At 49.7% G+C, this 15,065-nt stretch overlaps 1 protein-coding gene across 3 annotated transcripts in view; it reads right to left on the bottom strand.

Moving 5' to 3' along the window:
• Window positions 1–1,664: 1,664 nt before the first annotated feature.
• LOC119515351 (adipocyte plasma membrane associated protein) overlaps window positions 1,665–15,065 on the bottom strand; it is a 92,182-nt gene continuing 78,781 nt past the window's right edge. For all 3 annotated transcript variants that reach the window (XM_037811204.1, XM_037811203.1, XM_037811205.1), the window contains 6 exons: window positions 14,057–14,149; window positions 12,484–12,600; window positions 11,310–11,484; window positions 9,326–9,460; window positions 8,814–9,006; window positions 1,665–3,993 (listed from right to left, as the gene is read on the bottom strand). In XM_037811204.1, the coding sequence (XP_037667132.1) occupies window positions 3,784–3,993; window positions 8,814–9,006; window positions 9,326–9,460; window positions 11,310–11,484; window positions 12,484–12,600; window positions 14,057–14,149 (923 nt within the window). In that variant the 3' untranslated portion in view covers window positions 1,665–3,783. The remainder of the gene's footprint in view (window positions 3,994–8,813; window positions 9,007–9,325; window positions 9,461–11,309; window positions 11,485–12,483; window positions 12,601–14,056; window positions 14,150–15,065) is intronic.

Genomic DNA, 15,065 nt, shown 5'->3' with positions numbered 1-15,065 from the left:
ACATTCCCAATGTGGCCCAGCCTTGGGAGTCGGAGAGATTCCCTGCCAGCAGAGCAGCGGGACACATCTGGCAGGCCCGACGTGATTTACACCAGATGCAGCAGCAAAGGAAGATGGAATCCAAACCAGAGCCCATCAAGATCAGGCCTCCTCGCCTTGCCTCCCAGTATCAGAAAGGGGCATGCATGTGCCCAGGGGTGGAAAGCAGCAGCCTAGAAAGCAGCACTGGCCTGAGCGGTATTGGGGCTCCTGGCTGCTTCACAGTGGGACGAAGGAGGAAAACGCAAATCCTGCGAATCCTAATCTGAGGCCAGGAGCATGTACTTTAAACTGCTGGGTCTGAACACTCACCTTGGACCTGAGATTTTCATGACATTAGTTGGGAATGGGCATTTATCCCATCCTATCAACTTAAAAAGAAAGAAGTGTCTTAGTGCTAAAGAAGCCTGTTAGTCGTGTGGCCCCTTCCCAGTGCTTGGCCCATCTGTGGAGTCTCTGTCTGGGGACACCCCAAGACCATATCCCCAGCGTTCAGGGTCACCTTGTTCCTGATGTCCACGAAGGCTCTGTGTGACAATACAGCACCCATTTTAATTGTTCCCAAGCTTTCATGTATTATACGCCCCAAAAGAAAATGTTTCTTCTTAAACGACTCCTAAGCCAGCGACGGTGAAACGAGGGGACGGCACGTGTCTGGCGGGTGGGCCATGGCACACACAGCTCCAGGCACCAGGGGTAGGCCCCGCACACCACGGCACATGCCGCCATGCAGCCCCCTCGCTTCCCGGTCATAACTCTGCTGGGACAGACTGTCCACATGGGCCAGGTGCACCCGGGCCCATCTCAGTGTCCGGTGGGCGACTCTAAGAACGTCACGGGTGCAACTTCCCACAGGTGGCAGGTGGCAGCCAGCAAGGCCTGAATCCCGTCCTTCCAGCCCCACTTTACCCAGGTTTTAGCTCCATCTGTCAGCTTCTCCCTGACAGAGGGAATTAACTTGACATGGGGGGAGGGGAGGGTGCCACCATCTATTTTTATTGTTACTACGAAAACGTGGGTTTAAATACCCACGACTCTAAGATGTAGCAGAATTTTGATGAAAAAGAAGAAACACTTCCTTTCAGGGTCTCAGCCTGGCCAAACCAGAGTGGAAACTCTAACAGAGAGGCCTGCCCCGAGGATTCTAGTGCTTTCCCCAGCCCATGGGTGCCGGCCTCCGGTGTGGGCTCAGCTTAGCTCCTCTTTGGGTTGCAAATGGGCCCGGGTCTTGATGATGCAGAAACACTGAGCCCCACTGCTGCCCGTGGCAGTCACCCCAAGACTCCAACAGAAGCGGGTAGGGGCCACGGCCTGCCCTGAGCCCCGGGGTCCCCGGGGCTGCCTCCCTGCCTCCCTCAGGTCCCAGCATCACACACTGACAGCCACACCCCTGGGGGCCCAGCTCTGCTGCGTGCTGGCTGAGCAGATGGCTCTCCCTTGGAGCCACTGGTCCACCATCTCTAAACGAGGTGACTGCTCCTTGCCCTGTGGGAAGAGTCAGTGTGTGTGAGAAAACCTTCAGAGCAGCAGATGGGTGTGATGATAATAAAAATCTCAAAACAAGGATCTGTGTCTTATGATAACTGAACCCCGGAGGAGTTTTTGCAATGGAGAAGAAACAGGCACACAATGAATCACTTGATTTAATTTACAAAGCATGTTGATAATTCACTTTAAGCAGATTCTTTTTATGCTTACAACAAAAGCATAGCACATATTTAAACCTAATAACAAGGCTACAGTTTGCACGTTACTTTGCCAAATTACCAGATAAGACGCAGGAAATGACACTTTGAGTCAGAAAATCATCCTGAGTCAAAATCAAGCCTCATTTGCTGAAAACTGTGAAAACCAATTTAGCAGCTTCTCTGCATCAGTGAAAACCAAGCTCTGAGAGCAGCGCCCTCCGATCTTGACTGAAGAAGTGAGAAGGGAACTTGCAGGCCCAGCACATTTGAACTTTTTTTATGAGTGCACATATATCTGAGGCACAAAATTAGTTACTAAAAACTAACTTGCTCCAGTAATACAATAAAGACATTGCAACTAAAAAAAAAACCTAATTAACAACTCAACTTTTCTTCCTTCAAATTTACGTATAGCACTAGCAGTTGTTTGTGATGCCACACGGGGTGCCTCAAGCAGGCTGAAGGCGATCCCTGACCCCTGTTCTGCTGGTGCTCACGCCAAGCCCCAAGGAGGGGGAGATGGCCGGTTCACCAGTATCCACATTCCCAGCTCCCTCTCACCATGAAAATCAGGCCTGACCAGTGTGCAGCGATGGGGGGGAAGGGCGTGGGGGGGTCTGTTCATCAGAGAGAGAGCAGAGGGGTAGACAGCCAGGACAAGACACAGAAGACTCAGGCGTCACCACAGCTGCCAAGAGTCTCTGACTTCTGATGCCGGCACCTGTTTATACAGGTGTCTAAAACACACCCACAAGCCCGGCCTCCTGTGCCTTCCCACAGACACCGGGGGAAGAGAGGAACCAAATTACTGCCATTTGGCAGGTTGGAAAGCCAGGGAACAAAGTAGTATCAACGTGCCCCAGAACAACGCCGGGAGATGCACCCTGAGGCCAGGCTGCTCCCTAAAGGCAGGTGGCACAGTTGGGGGGCCTGAGACTTTCCTTTCTGAGCAAATCCAACAGATTTGCTTGTTGCCAAAACAAAACCCCTCGTAGCCAAACTCGATGCAATTACATTTTCAGTCATTGTTAAAATAATTATTTTAAAGCAGAGAAGGAACTCCAGGCAAGACCATGAGAAAGGTTCATCAGCAGAGAAGATTTCATTTGACTACTATTCCATGGGTCTCCCTAACAAAACCATGCCCAGTGTGCAGACAGACTTGCCAAGCTGTCAGCAACTCCGAGCCTTGAGCACTCGAGCAATCATGACATTAGAAAACCCTGTTCATGCCGCCAGGCCCAGAGGGGACAGAGTGGAGGTGCACAAGCAGCACCCCGCTCCCCACCCCGCCAACCGAGTCCATCTCTGAGGTGCCGAGTCACCGGATCATTCGGCTCCAGCGTGGCAGTGGTTTGCAGAAAGAAATCCAGTGAGGTCTTCTCGGAGCTGCCAGAATAAATACACTTTTCCTGTGAACTGCGACCAGGTCCTTGTCTCTAAATGGCTGGCAGGGACCAAGGAGTCTGGAGAGCTTCTGGCACGGAGGGAGGCCAAGCCGGCGCAGGCTCACTAGGGAAGGTGCACCAGGGCCAAGGGCCGTGTCCCGGCACAGCTTGGTGAACACAGTTCTCTGATCTAGGTCTGCACGGTGTCCGCCGGTGACCTCGGTGCACTTCTGCGCTCTGCTCCCATTGCCCATTCCTACTCCCCCAGAAGATAAGCTACTAACCCAGCTTTATGGTAAAGACACCGAAGCTGGCAGGACAGAGAAAGATCCCTGAGCAGCTTGCTGACTGCTCTATCCACCAAACCCTGAGCCCCGGTAAAACTGCAGGAAGTGTCCCAACTCCTAGAGAGCAGGTGTACATAGAGAGCCTTTTTTAAAGAAAGAGAAAATGGCTTTACATGGACTTATCTTCCCACAGCAGATATGTTACATGTCCCTTAAAACACGAAGTCAGCCCAGGTGAGGGGAGGGTGGACAGGTGCATGTGGACAGTGAGGCACCCACGGCTCACAGGACCAATCACCCCTTCCTGGGCGCCTGCAGCCTGACGATGCTCCAGGGGACACGTCATGGCCAGCTCTGGCAGCTCTGGGGTGGGGGTGCCAGTTAAACCAACTCGAGGCTGAGCCTGCAGAGGAACGGGGCCCGGAAGGAGCCCAGGTAGAGGTGCCCATCATGCTCATGCACTTCGCTGATGTACATGGCCACCAGCCCGTTGGGATCGTGCAGGCTCCTCCGGAAGGCCCCACTATCGCTGAGTTCCAGGACAAGGCTGTACCGTGGCACAAGCTTCATCACCGTGTCCTGACTGAAGAGCTGGAAGGGAAGCACAGAGCAAGGAGGTCAGGGCGAGCAGCCAGACCTCACAGCCGCTTCCCATGCAATGAAAGCAGCACCCCTGCCGGGGAACAGAGGCCACGGGCAGAGACAAGGCTCGTCCCGATCCGTCTGCCAATGCAGAGTTGCCCCCCATGCAAGGAGGCATTCTGCAACTCAGAACCAAACACACAAGGCTACCCTGGCCTAAGGATGGCATGTTAAAAGACATGCAGCAGATTCTCAATGGCTCAGCTGAGCACAGAAATGCAACCCTGCATCTGAGAAGGACAAGACACTGAAGCCAAGGTACCACCAGAAGGCTGGGCCAACACCAGCACAGCTTGGGTGGTGTCAACGGCAAGTCCTGGGATTAGGTTTAAAATATTTCAAATGTGCAAGTTTCAAATGACGGAGTTGAGTGGTTCATATTTAAAACAAACAAACGTGGGAGAGATGAATGGACATGTTTGCAACCCATGGGATACAGCTCCTGAAGGCAGCCCCCTGGCCCCAGCCTGCTTTACTGGGCACAGGGCCAGCCTGTGAGGACCCCTGTGCACTCAGCACTGCCAGGCTAAGGGCTCAGGCTTAGCTTCTAGGGGCAAGCAGGCTACTGAGGGTTAAAGAGAGAAAGCACGTGGTGAGAGTCACAATTTCTGGCAGAGCAGGATGCTGGCTAGGAAATTATACCAAGTACATTGGTATAATGAATGGAAATTAATAAGCACATTTCTACCTTTTAATATAAGGAAATTGCAAATGTCATACGAGTAGTCTACAGCACTGGAGCAAAGTTGCATTTTAGCGCAAACTATTCAGAAAGCTCTTGGGACCCCTGAAATGCCACCTCCCGCTGTCCTGGCCTAGATCCCCCCCACCTCCATCTAATCCCTGAGAGAGCTCACCCTTCTAATTACTTCAACTATTTACTTACCCCAGAAGCTCTCACTCTCAAATCTCTACCTGTATTTCCAACCCCCAGTGCCAGATTCCTCACTGCCACCTGGACTTTCTAATAGCACTTTCGCAGCTCAGCAGAGAGGACCCTTCCACCCAGCTGGGTCATCCAGGAGCCCAGGATTCCTGTCCTCCTGCACCCCACAAACCATCCATCACTGTCCTGCTGTCTCCAATGTGTGCATCTCACCCCCAGGCCCTGCCCCCTCCTCTTTCCTGGCTGCTATGCCCATCTCCACAGCCAGTCCAGCCCTGCACCAACCTCTTCAGCACACAGCAGCCTCCTGAGAAGATTCTTTGTACTATATCATCCCCCTCCTGAAGCGCCCCTCAGAGGGGTCAAGCAGGTCAGGCATCTTTAGAGGGTGTGGGAAACACTGTGGCCCAGACCAGGGTGTCGGAATCTGAGCAGGGTGAGGAGGGCATCTGCGGGGGCACAGCTTGGTGCCAGGTGCCAGGGCCCTCAAGGTAAGGCCAGCTTTGGACCATGGTGGGTGGTAGGAGGGGACAAGGCCCAGCCTGGGCTGTTAAAGTCCTAGCAGGGCCCTGTCAGAGGGGCAGTGGCTACAGACTGGTTACGTTTGGGGGACTGATCAAACATGGAAATCCATGAAGGGCTGAGGGCCCAGGTTTCTCACCCCTGGAGAAGCGATTTGTAAGCATAGAAGGGGAAAAGACGAGATGACTCCTGTGGTGCTGACCAGAACGGGGGGTGTCAGGGTGAACTCATGGTGTGCAGGTGCAAGCATGCGTGTGCACCCAGATGTAAACATGCAAACACACATGCACATGCTCCCTGGCTGTGTCTGCTGTGGCATGTGTGAGCAGTGAACCCCAAGGGCAAGGAGTATGCTCAGCACCCCAATCCCTTCCAGAAGGAACCAGGCTCCTGGGAGAAATTGCCGACGGCAGAGCTGGGGCAGGGAAAGTACAAGGTGAGCCTGGAACAGCTTGTGGTGCCAGAAAAGCTGGGGACTACTCCAAGAACAACAGGATGTGTCCAGAGGTCAAGGAGCCACATGGAGGGACCCCCACAAGCCGCACCCAGACAATCTGAGCATCAAAATAATCATAGCAACAGATTATAACCCATTGGGTAAAGTAGAGAACCATGAGATCTCACTTATACTTGGTTATAAATATTCATTAAGGACAAAAGGAGAAAGAGAGACAGGGAAGCACAGAAGCCTGGCCTTCCCCACCATCAGGTGACCAGTTCCCTCCACCAGTGATGCCAGGCGCCACCCGACAGGTGAGAAGACCACGACCTCTGCCCCAGTGGTGTTCCTGCCCAAGAGGCATCACCACAGCCTAATCATGAGAAAACACCAGAGAAACCCAAAGCGAGGGATGCTGCAAAACATAACTGACCTGTAATTTTCAAAAGGTCAAAAAGGCAAACAGAGACTGAGCAGCTGCTCCAGACGGGACGAACAGAGAGACTCGTGACAGCTGAATGCAGCACCGGGTCTGGGGTTAAAGGGCATTGCCGGGCAACTGGGGACACCTGAGAGGGGTCTGTGGCCTAGACAGCCACGTATGCTTGTGAATGTCCTGATTTCAGTGGGTGATCAGGAAGGAAAATACACACTTTAGTATCTGAGGCTGATGGGGCCTCGTGTCAGCAACTTACTTGTAAATAGTTCAGGGAAAGAAGTTATCTGTACTCTTCTTGCTACATGTAGCAGAATTTAAAAAATAAAAAACTGCAATGCTTTCTATTCTATTTTGAGTGGGATCTAACCCCTTCCCAAGTCCACCTGCCTGCAGTGCCCTCCCCCTCCTCAGCGCCCCCCAGGGACTCTCACAGAGGACCACCCATGAATGGGAGAGGAAGCTCAGGCTGTGGCTGAAGGGGCTGTGCCTGGTCACTGAGGGGCGGGTGGCTCCGTTTTAATGGGAAAGAGTTTGGTGTGTTGGGGTCAAAGGGCAGGGACCTGGGGAGAGCGGTGACCAAAGGGAGGTTCTGAGAAGGCTCAGGGTAGGGAATGGAGGCCGAGGCAAGTGCGTTTATGTGTGTGGCCTCAGAAGATGAGGAAGGGCCACCTGACAAACTGTTTTTTCAGTGAAAAAGGAGACAGCTTCTCTTGCCAAGGGCACAGGGCAAAGCCTCAGGGTCTTGAGGGGATGGGAGAAGGTCTGAATAGTCACAGAAGAGGGGAAAGTGACTGCCGGGCAGGGGAGAGGGCCCTCGTGATGAGGGGGTGACAACAGAGAGACCCAGAAACAGAGCACACTGGAGGACTACCACTTCCTGATTTCAAAACTTACTGCAATCCTACTGCCATCAAAACACTGTGGTCCTGGCACAAGGACAGACATACAGAACAATGAAATAGAACTGAGAGTCCAGAAATAAACTCATACATCTGTGGCCAACTGATTTCTGACAAGTCTGCAAGTCCATTCAATGGAGAAAGAACAGTCTCTTCCACAAATGGTGCTGGGACAACTAGCTTTCCACATGCAAAAGAAAGAAGTTGGTTTCCAACCTAAAACCACGTACAAAAATTTAATTCAAAATGGATCGACCTAAACATAAGAGCTAAAACCATAACACTCCTAGAAGAAAACATAGGGAACATCTTCATGACCTTGGATTTAGCCATTAATTCTTAGATTTTATACCAAAGGCACGAGCAACTAGAGAATAAATAGATAAATTGGACTTTGTCAAAATTTAAAACATTTGTCCATCAAAAGACATTATCAAGAAAGAGAAAAGTGAAAATAATGGGAGAAAATAATTGGAAATCAATTAATATCCAGAATATATAAAGAACTCCTACAACTCAACAACAAAAAGACTAACCACTCCATTTAAAAATGGGCAAAGGACTTAAATAGACAGTGCTGCAAGAAGATAAACAAATGGCCAATAAGCACGTGAAAAGATGCTCAAAATCATTCGTCATCCAGGAAATGCAAATCAAAACCACATTGAGATCTCATTTCACACCCAACAGGACAGCTAGAATCAAAAAGACTGATAAGAAGTCTTGGTGAGGATGTGGGGAAAATGGAACGAACCCTCATGCATTGCTGGTGGGAATGTAAAATGGTGCAGCTGCTGGGGAAAACATTTTGGTGGTTCCTCAAAAATTAAACATAGAATTATCATATGATCCAGTAATCCCACTCTTAGGTTTTCAAAATAATTGAAAGCAGGGACTCAAACAGACACTTGCACACCAATGTCCATAGCAGCACTGTTCACGGGAGCCCAAGTGTCCAACCACAGATAAATGGATGAACAAAATGCAGCCTATCCACACAAGGGGAGATGATTCAGCTATAAAAAGAATGAAGTTCTGATACATGAGCTAACATGGATGAACCCTGAAGACACTGTATTGAGTGAAATAAGCCAGATACAAAGGGACAAATACTGTATGATCTCACATATATGAACTATCTAGAATAGGCAAATTCATAGAAACAGAAAGCAGATTACAGATTACTGCTTAATGGGTTCAGAGTTTCTATTTGGGGTGATGAAAAAGTTCTGGAAATAGTGACGAAGGTTGCACAACATGGCAAATGTAATTACGCCACTGAATTAATTGTACATTTAAAATGGTTAAAAATGGCAAAATTTGTGTTACATGTAATTTTTACCACAATTATCTAAAATAAAATACCCAGAAACAAGGAAACCCAGAAGAAAAAAAATATCCAAGGATTCAAATATTTAAATTTACATTTCAGGCAGAAGAATGAAATGTGTTTTTTTTTAAGTAGTCTTTAAAAATTCCAAATATTACAAGCAGAACTAGAATTTTTAGGGTTATAAAGGTCAAAAAAGGTCACAATCGGATTCATTTCAGTGTGTTTTTTGGAATTAAAATTTTTAGAGTTACCTTAAAAATTATTCTCTTAATCCAGGGCCTCTCGGCTAAGAAATCCAACATAGAAAATCCAGGGTTGGCGCGGATTACGGACATGCCGAGCCAGTATCCCCCGGAGCTGCTGGGCCGGATGTTGTCTGGAAATCCAGGCAAGTTCTCCACAAACACATCGGCCCCTCCCTTCATCAGGCCGGACACGTAGAATCTGAAAAATTCCACCCACGTAGATGGTGACCAATAGCCCCCGCTTTAAGGAAGAAGTTTGGTCAGCACCAGACTGGTCTGGGTCTGGCCCAGTTTTCAGAAACCAGATGGGAAGTGGGACCAGCGGCCACGCCAGCCTCCAAGAGAGCTGCTTGCACAGACGGCAGCCGCCAGGCCTCCCAGGAGACGGGAGGAAGGACGCAGCGTGGCCGCGTAGTGGCCCCCAGGAGGCCCTGCGCACCTCAGCTCCCGGCCGTCCGTGTTCACCTGCCCGCCCGGCCACGACGAGCCCGGCAAGCCCCCAGCAGCTCCACACGCACCTTCGGATCCTGGCCATGGTGGTTTCTGCCACCAAAACAAAGTCCTCCGCAGGAGAGAGCTGGACTCCATTAGGGAACCGCAACTGGTCCAGCAGAACCTTCACCTCCTTGGTGACAGTGTCATACTCGAGCAGGCTGTGGAATGCCAGGAAGGAAGCGTCACAACTGAGGAGAACCATGGCCCCCATGGAAGGTGGCTCAGCCCCACACAGGGGTCACCGGGCCCCCCCAGTGGGTGCTGCTTGGATGCGGCTCCAGGCTGGCCCTTGAGGACCTGTCCTCATCCAGAGAGCCCCACAGCGCTCTCTCCCAGGGGACCTGCACAGTGGGTGCTCTCGCTGGCCTGGGGAATGGGACTGCCCCAGGAAGGCCAAGCCTGGCTCCACTTCACAGGGGCCCCCTTCAGAGGGGCGACCCAAAGCCTAGGCCTCCCTGGGCCACCGAGAACCAATGCCCAGCTGGACCAGCGGAAACCAGGCTGGCCCCAGAAATCCCCTTGACTCCTGCCAGACGCACCTCCTCGGGGAACACCCACCCTGCCCCCTGGCAGCTCCCTTCTATTTCAACATGCCCATCTTTCCCCTAGACAGAAGGGTCACTGGGTGCTTGCCCAGTGCTCCCTGAGAGTGGGGCACCAAGCTCAGCTGTGTGCTGTCACCTGATGGGGCCTGGCCTGCAGCTGCCACTGTCCGCCGTGCAAACAGAATGACCCAGAACTGCAGCACCAGCAGGAGTGCCCCAGAGTGGCCACAGCGTGCCACGTCTCTCAGCGGGCCGGGCAAATAGGGACAAATGGCTGCCAAGCTCTGTCAGCATGTGCTCTCAGGCGGGGTGCCATCCCACGTGAGGACTGCCTGCTGAGCAGGAGGGAAGCCGCCAAGGTGCCAGGCCCAGCTCGCACCTGCCACAGACCCTGTTTCTGGCAGAGAAAGCAAGGCTTTTTCTCCCTCACTGACACCAGAGATCTGACCGCTATTCCTGCCCACACTATTGGCCCACAGACCTGATGGCACACCAGACTCAGTTTACCCACCTTCACTGTACCCGAAATCCCTCCCTCTGAGTCCAGCCCCAAAGGTCCGCCCCAAGCAGGAGGACAGGGACAGAAGAGAGACCAGAGGGGGGTCCAGAGTCTGGGGAATGCCACACTATGGAAAGCCACCAAGGAATCGCCCATCCCCTCCTTCCCTGAGCATCCCCACACTGAGTTCCCACCTGCTCTCCTGGGAGGCTGCCCCAGGGCGAGGGGCTCGATTAGCCCCTCTCCCTGAGCTGAAATCATAGTGACAAACAGTAAAATGCCAACATGCTGAAGGTCAGCCCCTGGGAAGAGGGACTGGGCAAACCATCAACAGGGAAACCCTAAAGAGATGCTAGTCACACGGAGGAAAATATTTACTGCAAATCCTATTTGATGTTATTTTTTCAAAGAGAAAGCGAGAGCATCTTGCTCCGTTTTATTATATCCATCAAGGTCTTACGTCAAGGGCTGAAATAGTAGGCTTAGAAGCACGCCAGTTGCAACTACCAAACTGCAACCCAGTAGCCTTGATTCTTGAAGACGACTGTATAACAATGTAGATTACAAGGGGTGACAGTGTGATTGTGAAAGCCTTGTGGATCACACTCCCTTTATCCAGTATATGGATAGATGAGTAGAAAAATGGGGACAAAAACTAAATGAAAAATAGGGTGGAATGGAGGGGATGATTTGGATGTTCTTTTTTATTTTTATTTTTTATTCTTATTTTTATTCTTTCCAGCATAAGGAAAATGTTCAAAAGTTGATTCTGGTGATGAATACACACCTATATGATGGTACTGTGAACAGGTGATTATACACCACGGATGATATGTGAATATAACTCTATAAAACTGAATTAAAAAAAAAAAAGAAACATGCCAGTGATTCCTAAAAGTGAAAAACCCTGCTGGCGTTACCCTGCCCGCCAACTGTTTAACTGAAGAATGAACAAATACTCACCGCCCATCATCAGTTCCCTCCATAACCAAAAGCAGATAATCACGTCTCTGCCATTTGCTGCTAGAATCCGTAAAATAAATTTTCCTGCCATCCTTAGTTATCGTGAGATCATTGACAAAGGACATTTTCTTTCCCTCAATGGGTGTATCAGAAGACAAGAGCAGTTTCACTTCACCTGAGTTTTAAAAAATGAAAGGAAGGAAGGAAAAATTTGTTTTCATTCTAAGAACTTGTTTCTCAATAATTTCAAAATACTCATCAGCCCAATTTGATGTAAAAATGAAAACTAAAATGACCTTCTCCAAGCTCATATGTCAGATGATTCCTTCCTACGTAGAGTGAAAAATAGTACATTATCTGTTCGGTGATGAAATTTTGTGCACTGACTTTATCAAAGGCTGAATCTTCCTTCTAAGGATGAGGAAGTTTCTCTTTTATTGAGGCCAACTGATCTTAAAAAATCTGTTAAGAGCCTTAGGTAAAAGGCAATTTCGTTCTGTTTGTTAACCTGAGAGAAATATAAAATGCTCTACTCATCTGCTTTTCAAATAAAGAAGCAGCAACAGTAATAGTAAGTTTTTGAAGCAAATGGGCCTGAACGCTTACTGAATGCTGAGCTCCTGCCACATGTGATCTCACACCCTTGCAGCAGGCCCAGAAGGTAGGGCTGTTACCCTCCCTACTTCATGGACAAGGAAATGCCCCAGAGCCCCTGCCCACAAGGACAGACCCTTCCCGAGCCTCACCCTCCATCCAACACAGCACGTACAGCAAGTGTAACAGTGGTTAAATGAAAAGAGCAGACAAAGAGGGGAAGAAAAAGAGAGAAGACTGAGAGACAGTGAGCAAACAGAAGACCCAGATCAAGAGAGAAGCATAGAAAAATAAAGACAGAGGGACAAACCATCATGCCCTAACAGCCTCAAAATGAGACCCTGTGGCTGAAATGCCAATGCCAGGGGAAACTAGGGCAATGGCCAAATGCAGTCATGGTAGGGGGTTTCTGGTGTTCAGCTGACACCGTAGGCAGTGCATGCAGTACTACTATCCAACAAGAAAATACAACAGAGCCTCCAGCAGGCTGTATTCAAGGAATTCTATTGAATCTGCTTATGCATATATTATGTAAAGGATCTGAAATCCTCCCCAGAGGAAGCACAATGTTGTCACATACGTTTCCAGGGGTTGACTTCAAACAGTCCCTTGTAGGCGTCCGCCACAAAAAGGGTTCCGTTGGGCCCCACCCGGATACCCAGGGGCCGCCCACAGGCAGGCTCGTCGTCTCGGGTTTCTAGGAGGATAAACAGACAGGAATCAACAACAGGCCCAGGACTTCATCCGTGCCCTCCTCAGTGCCCAAATGCCTCTTCTGTCCCTTCATAAATATGCATCAGGCATCAGCTCTTTAAAGCTCTTTAAAGCTCTTTAAAGAGCTCAAAGGATGATGGCATAGAGGCAGGCCACCACCCACCCGGTCTTCCAGCCTCCTCAGGACTTAGAGTGACCATCCGATGGGTCGAGAGGGACCATCCAAAAATCTGGACATATGCATAACCACCGGTACCTAAGAATCATGCTCATGTCAGCAACCAAGTCACAAACAGCTGACTCAGGAGCAAAATCAGGACCCAGGCCCAACTCCAGAAGCCGCTCAGAATCCCAGGAGTTGGGAGTTTCAGCCCTACAGCTCGATCTGTACACTTTTACCCATCTAACAGCATGAAACTGCTTTGTCTTCACTTGGCACAAAGTGGAGACACCTGGGTGTAGACACTTCACCCCTCCACCACCCAAACTTTTTAAAATCTGTGGCAATGCATATTTATAGCAGGGGTGCTTTCCACAGGGTGCTTACCACAGGATGCTTTCCTCAGGGTGCTAATTGTAGGAAGCTTATTGTAGGCTGCATATTTCAGTATCCTTACCATAGCATGCTTAGTGCAGTGGTATTTACTGCAGGGTGCTTATGCAAGGTGCTCACTGCAGGGTATTCACTGGCAGGGGTGATTACTGCAGGGTGTTTGCTGCCAGGAGCTTATTGTCAAAATATGGAGTGGAAAAATGCAAGCTTAAGAACCACAGGCCCAATATAAGTCCATTATATAAAACTGAGAAGGGGGTGGGGGAAGGGTGTTCATGAAAAGAAAGACGTCAGAAAAACCATTCACCAAAATGTTAATAACAGTAACATCTGAGAGGACTTAGATGATTTTTACTATCTTCTTTGTATTGTTTCCACTTTATAATAAAAATAAGTCACTTTTAAAGAAACATTCCAAACTATTAAATAATGATAACTGGCAACTAATGAGAAGTCTGTGGGCTACCAGTTTTTAAACAGTGAGATTCTTGTTGTCTAGTTTTCAAAACTCAGAGTGACCAAGTGTATTTTCACTTTTGAGTGGCACTGCTGACACTCCTGTGCTGCTAATGCAGAAACTGCATTTGAGCATGTGAGAAATGGCAACACCAACACTTTCTACAGCAACACTCTGACGGCAGAGGTGAGTGTGGGCCTGAGTGGAATGGTGGGGGCCCATGGGTGAGCAGGCACTGATTAGGCCTCAAGAGGTCCAGAGACCACGCTGGAAAATAAAGAGTTCTTGGTACCCCCCATGGCGTGTTCTGTCAAAGGTCAGGGGTTCTTCTCAGGAGCATTCGTGACTTCTTGGGAAAAGCGGCCACACGTGGTCTCCTCCTGAGTGATGGGGGAGACACACGGTCATGGGGCACGGCCAACGACTTACTGCACGGGCCTGTTCCAAATCGGGCGATTGTCTCTACTTCATCGTTTTCAAGTTTTACCACCCGGCCATCTGCTGTACCAGTGAACAACACATCTGTTTGAAAAACAAGCAAGGAGTAAGAAAGAGCATTTTTGGGCTGGCCTACAGTGCTGCAACCACCCCCTCGCCTTCTACAGCACATCTCTCCACAAGGAGATGGCAGCTCTGAAGATGAAGAAGTAGAAGTGATGTCTGGGAATTTTAAAATAATCCTGGAAACTTAGAGGAATAAAATCATGGGTCCTGGGGACTGCAGAGCAAGGGTACAGGAGGTTCCAGTCAGCGGCAAAAACCAGGACTGGCTACTCCCAAAAGAGAGCCCGGCCATCCTGCAGGCCTCAGCTGACGTCAGCGGTCAGGGGCAGGAGCGCAGAGTTGCCTCATGCCCACGTCTGCTGCTCGTGCTGATTAGATCCAGCTTACGTGGAGGAACTGCTAGGAAGTCCTTCAGGATCAAATGACACTTGGTAACTGGTGATCACGGCCCCTCGGTGTTCTCTAAGAGGCTAGTCCCCCCGCACTGTCAGCACCAAGTGGACACCCACCCGACCACTGGGGAGGCAGCAGCAGTGGGTCCCCAAGGCCTCCCTGTGGCTCATACTATGGGGGTAACCAAAGGGGCCCTACAGGCCTCACGAGAAATGTCACCCAGAGGATGACATGTGGGGAAAGAGAAAAAAGGTGAAAAAGTTCAACAAGAGGTCAGTCCAGGTAGAAAGAGAGAAGACAGGAAAAGCTTCTCTTGGAGAGGTAAAGACCACTGCATTGTACTTGAACTCCTGGAAATTCCAGTTTTAAATATCAATATCTGGTTTTTCACCAACCAAAATTTATGACACTTACAAATACAATGTCCATTTCTTTTTAAGAGAAATAAAAAGTTTTATTAATAAATGGCCCACATGAAGTACTTAGCCCTCCTGAAACAATTTTGACTTTGCCAAAACGACTGCAGAAGTGACCCAGCCTT

This window comes from Choloepus didactylus, chromosome 19 (genome assembly GCF_015220235.1).
Source record: "Choloepus didactylus isolate mChoDid1 chromosome 19, mChoDid1.pri, whole genome shotgun sequence".
Taxonomy (NCBI): domain Eukaryota; kingdom Metazoa; phylum Chordata; class Mammalia; order Pilosa; family Megalonychidae; genus Choloepus; species Choloepus didactylus.
This window is presented reverse-complemented; position numbering and strand designations above follow the sequence as displayed.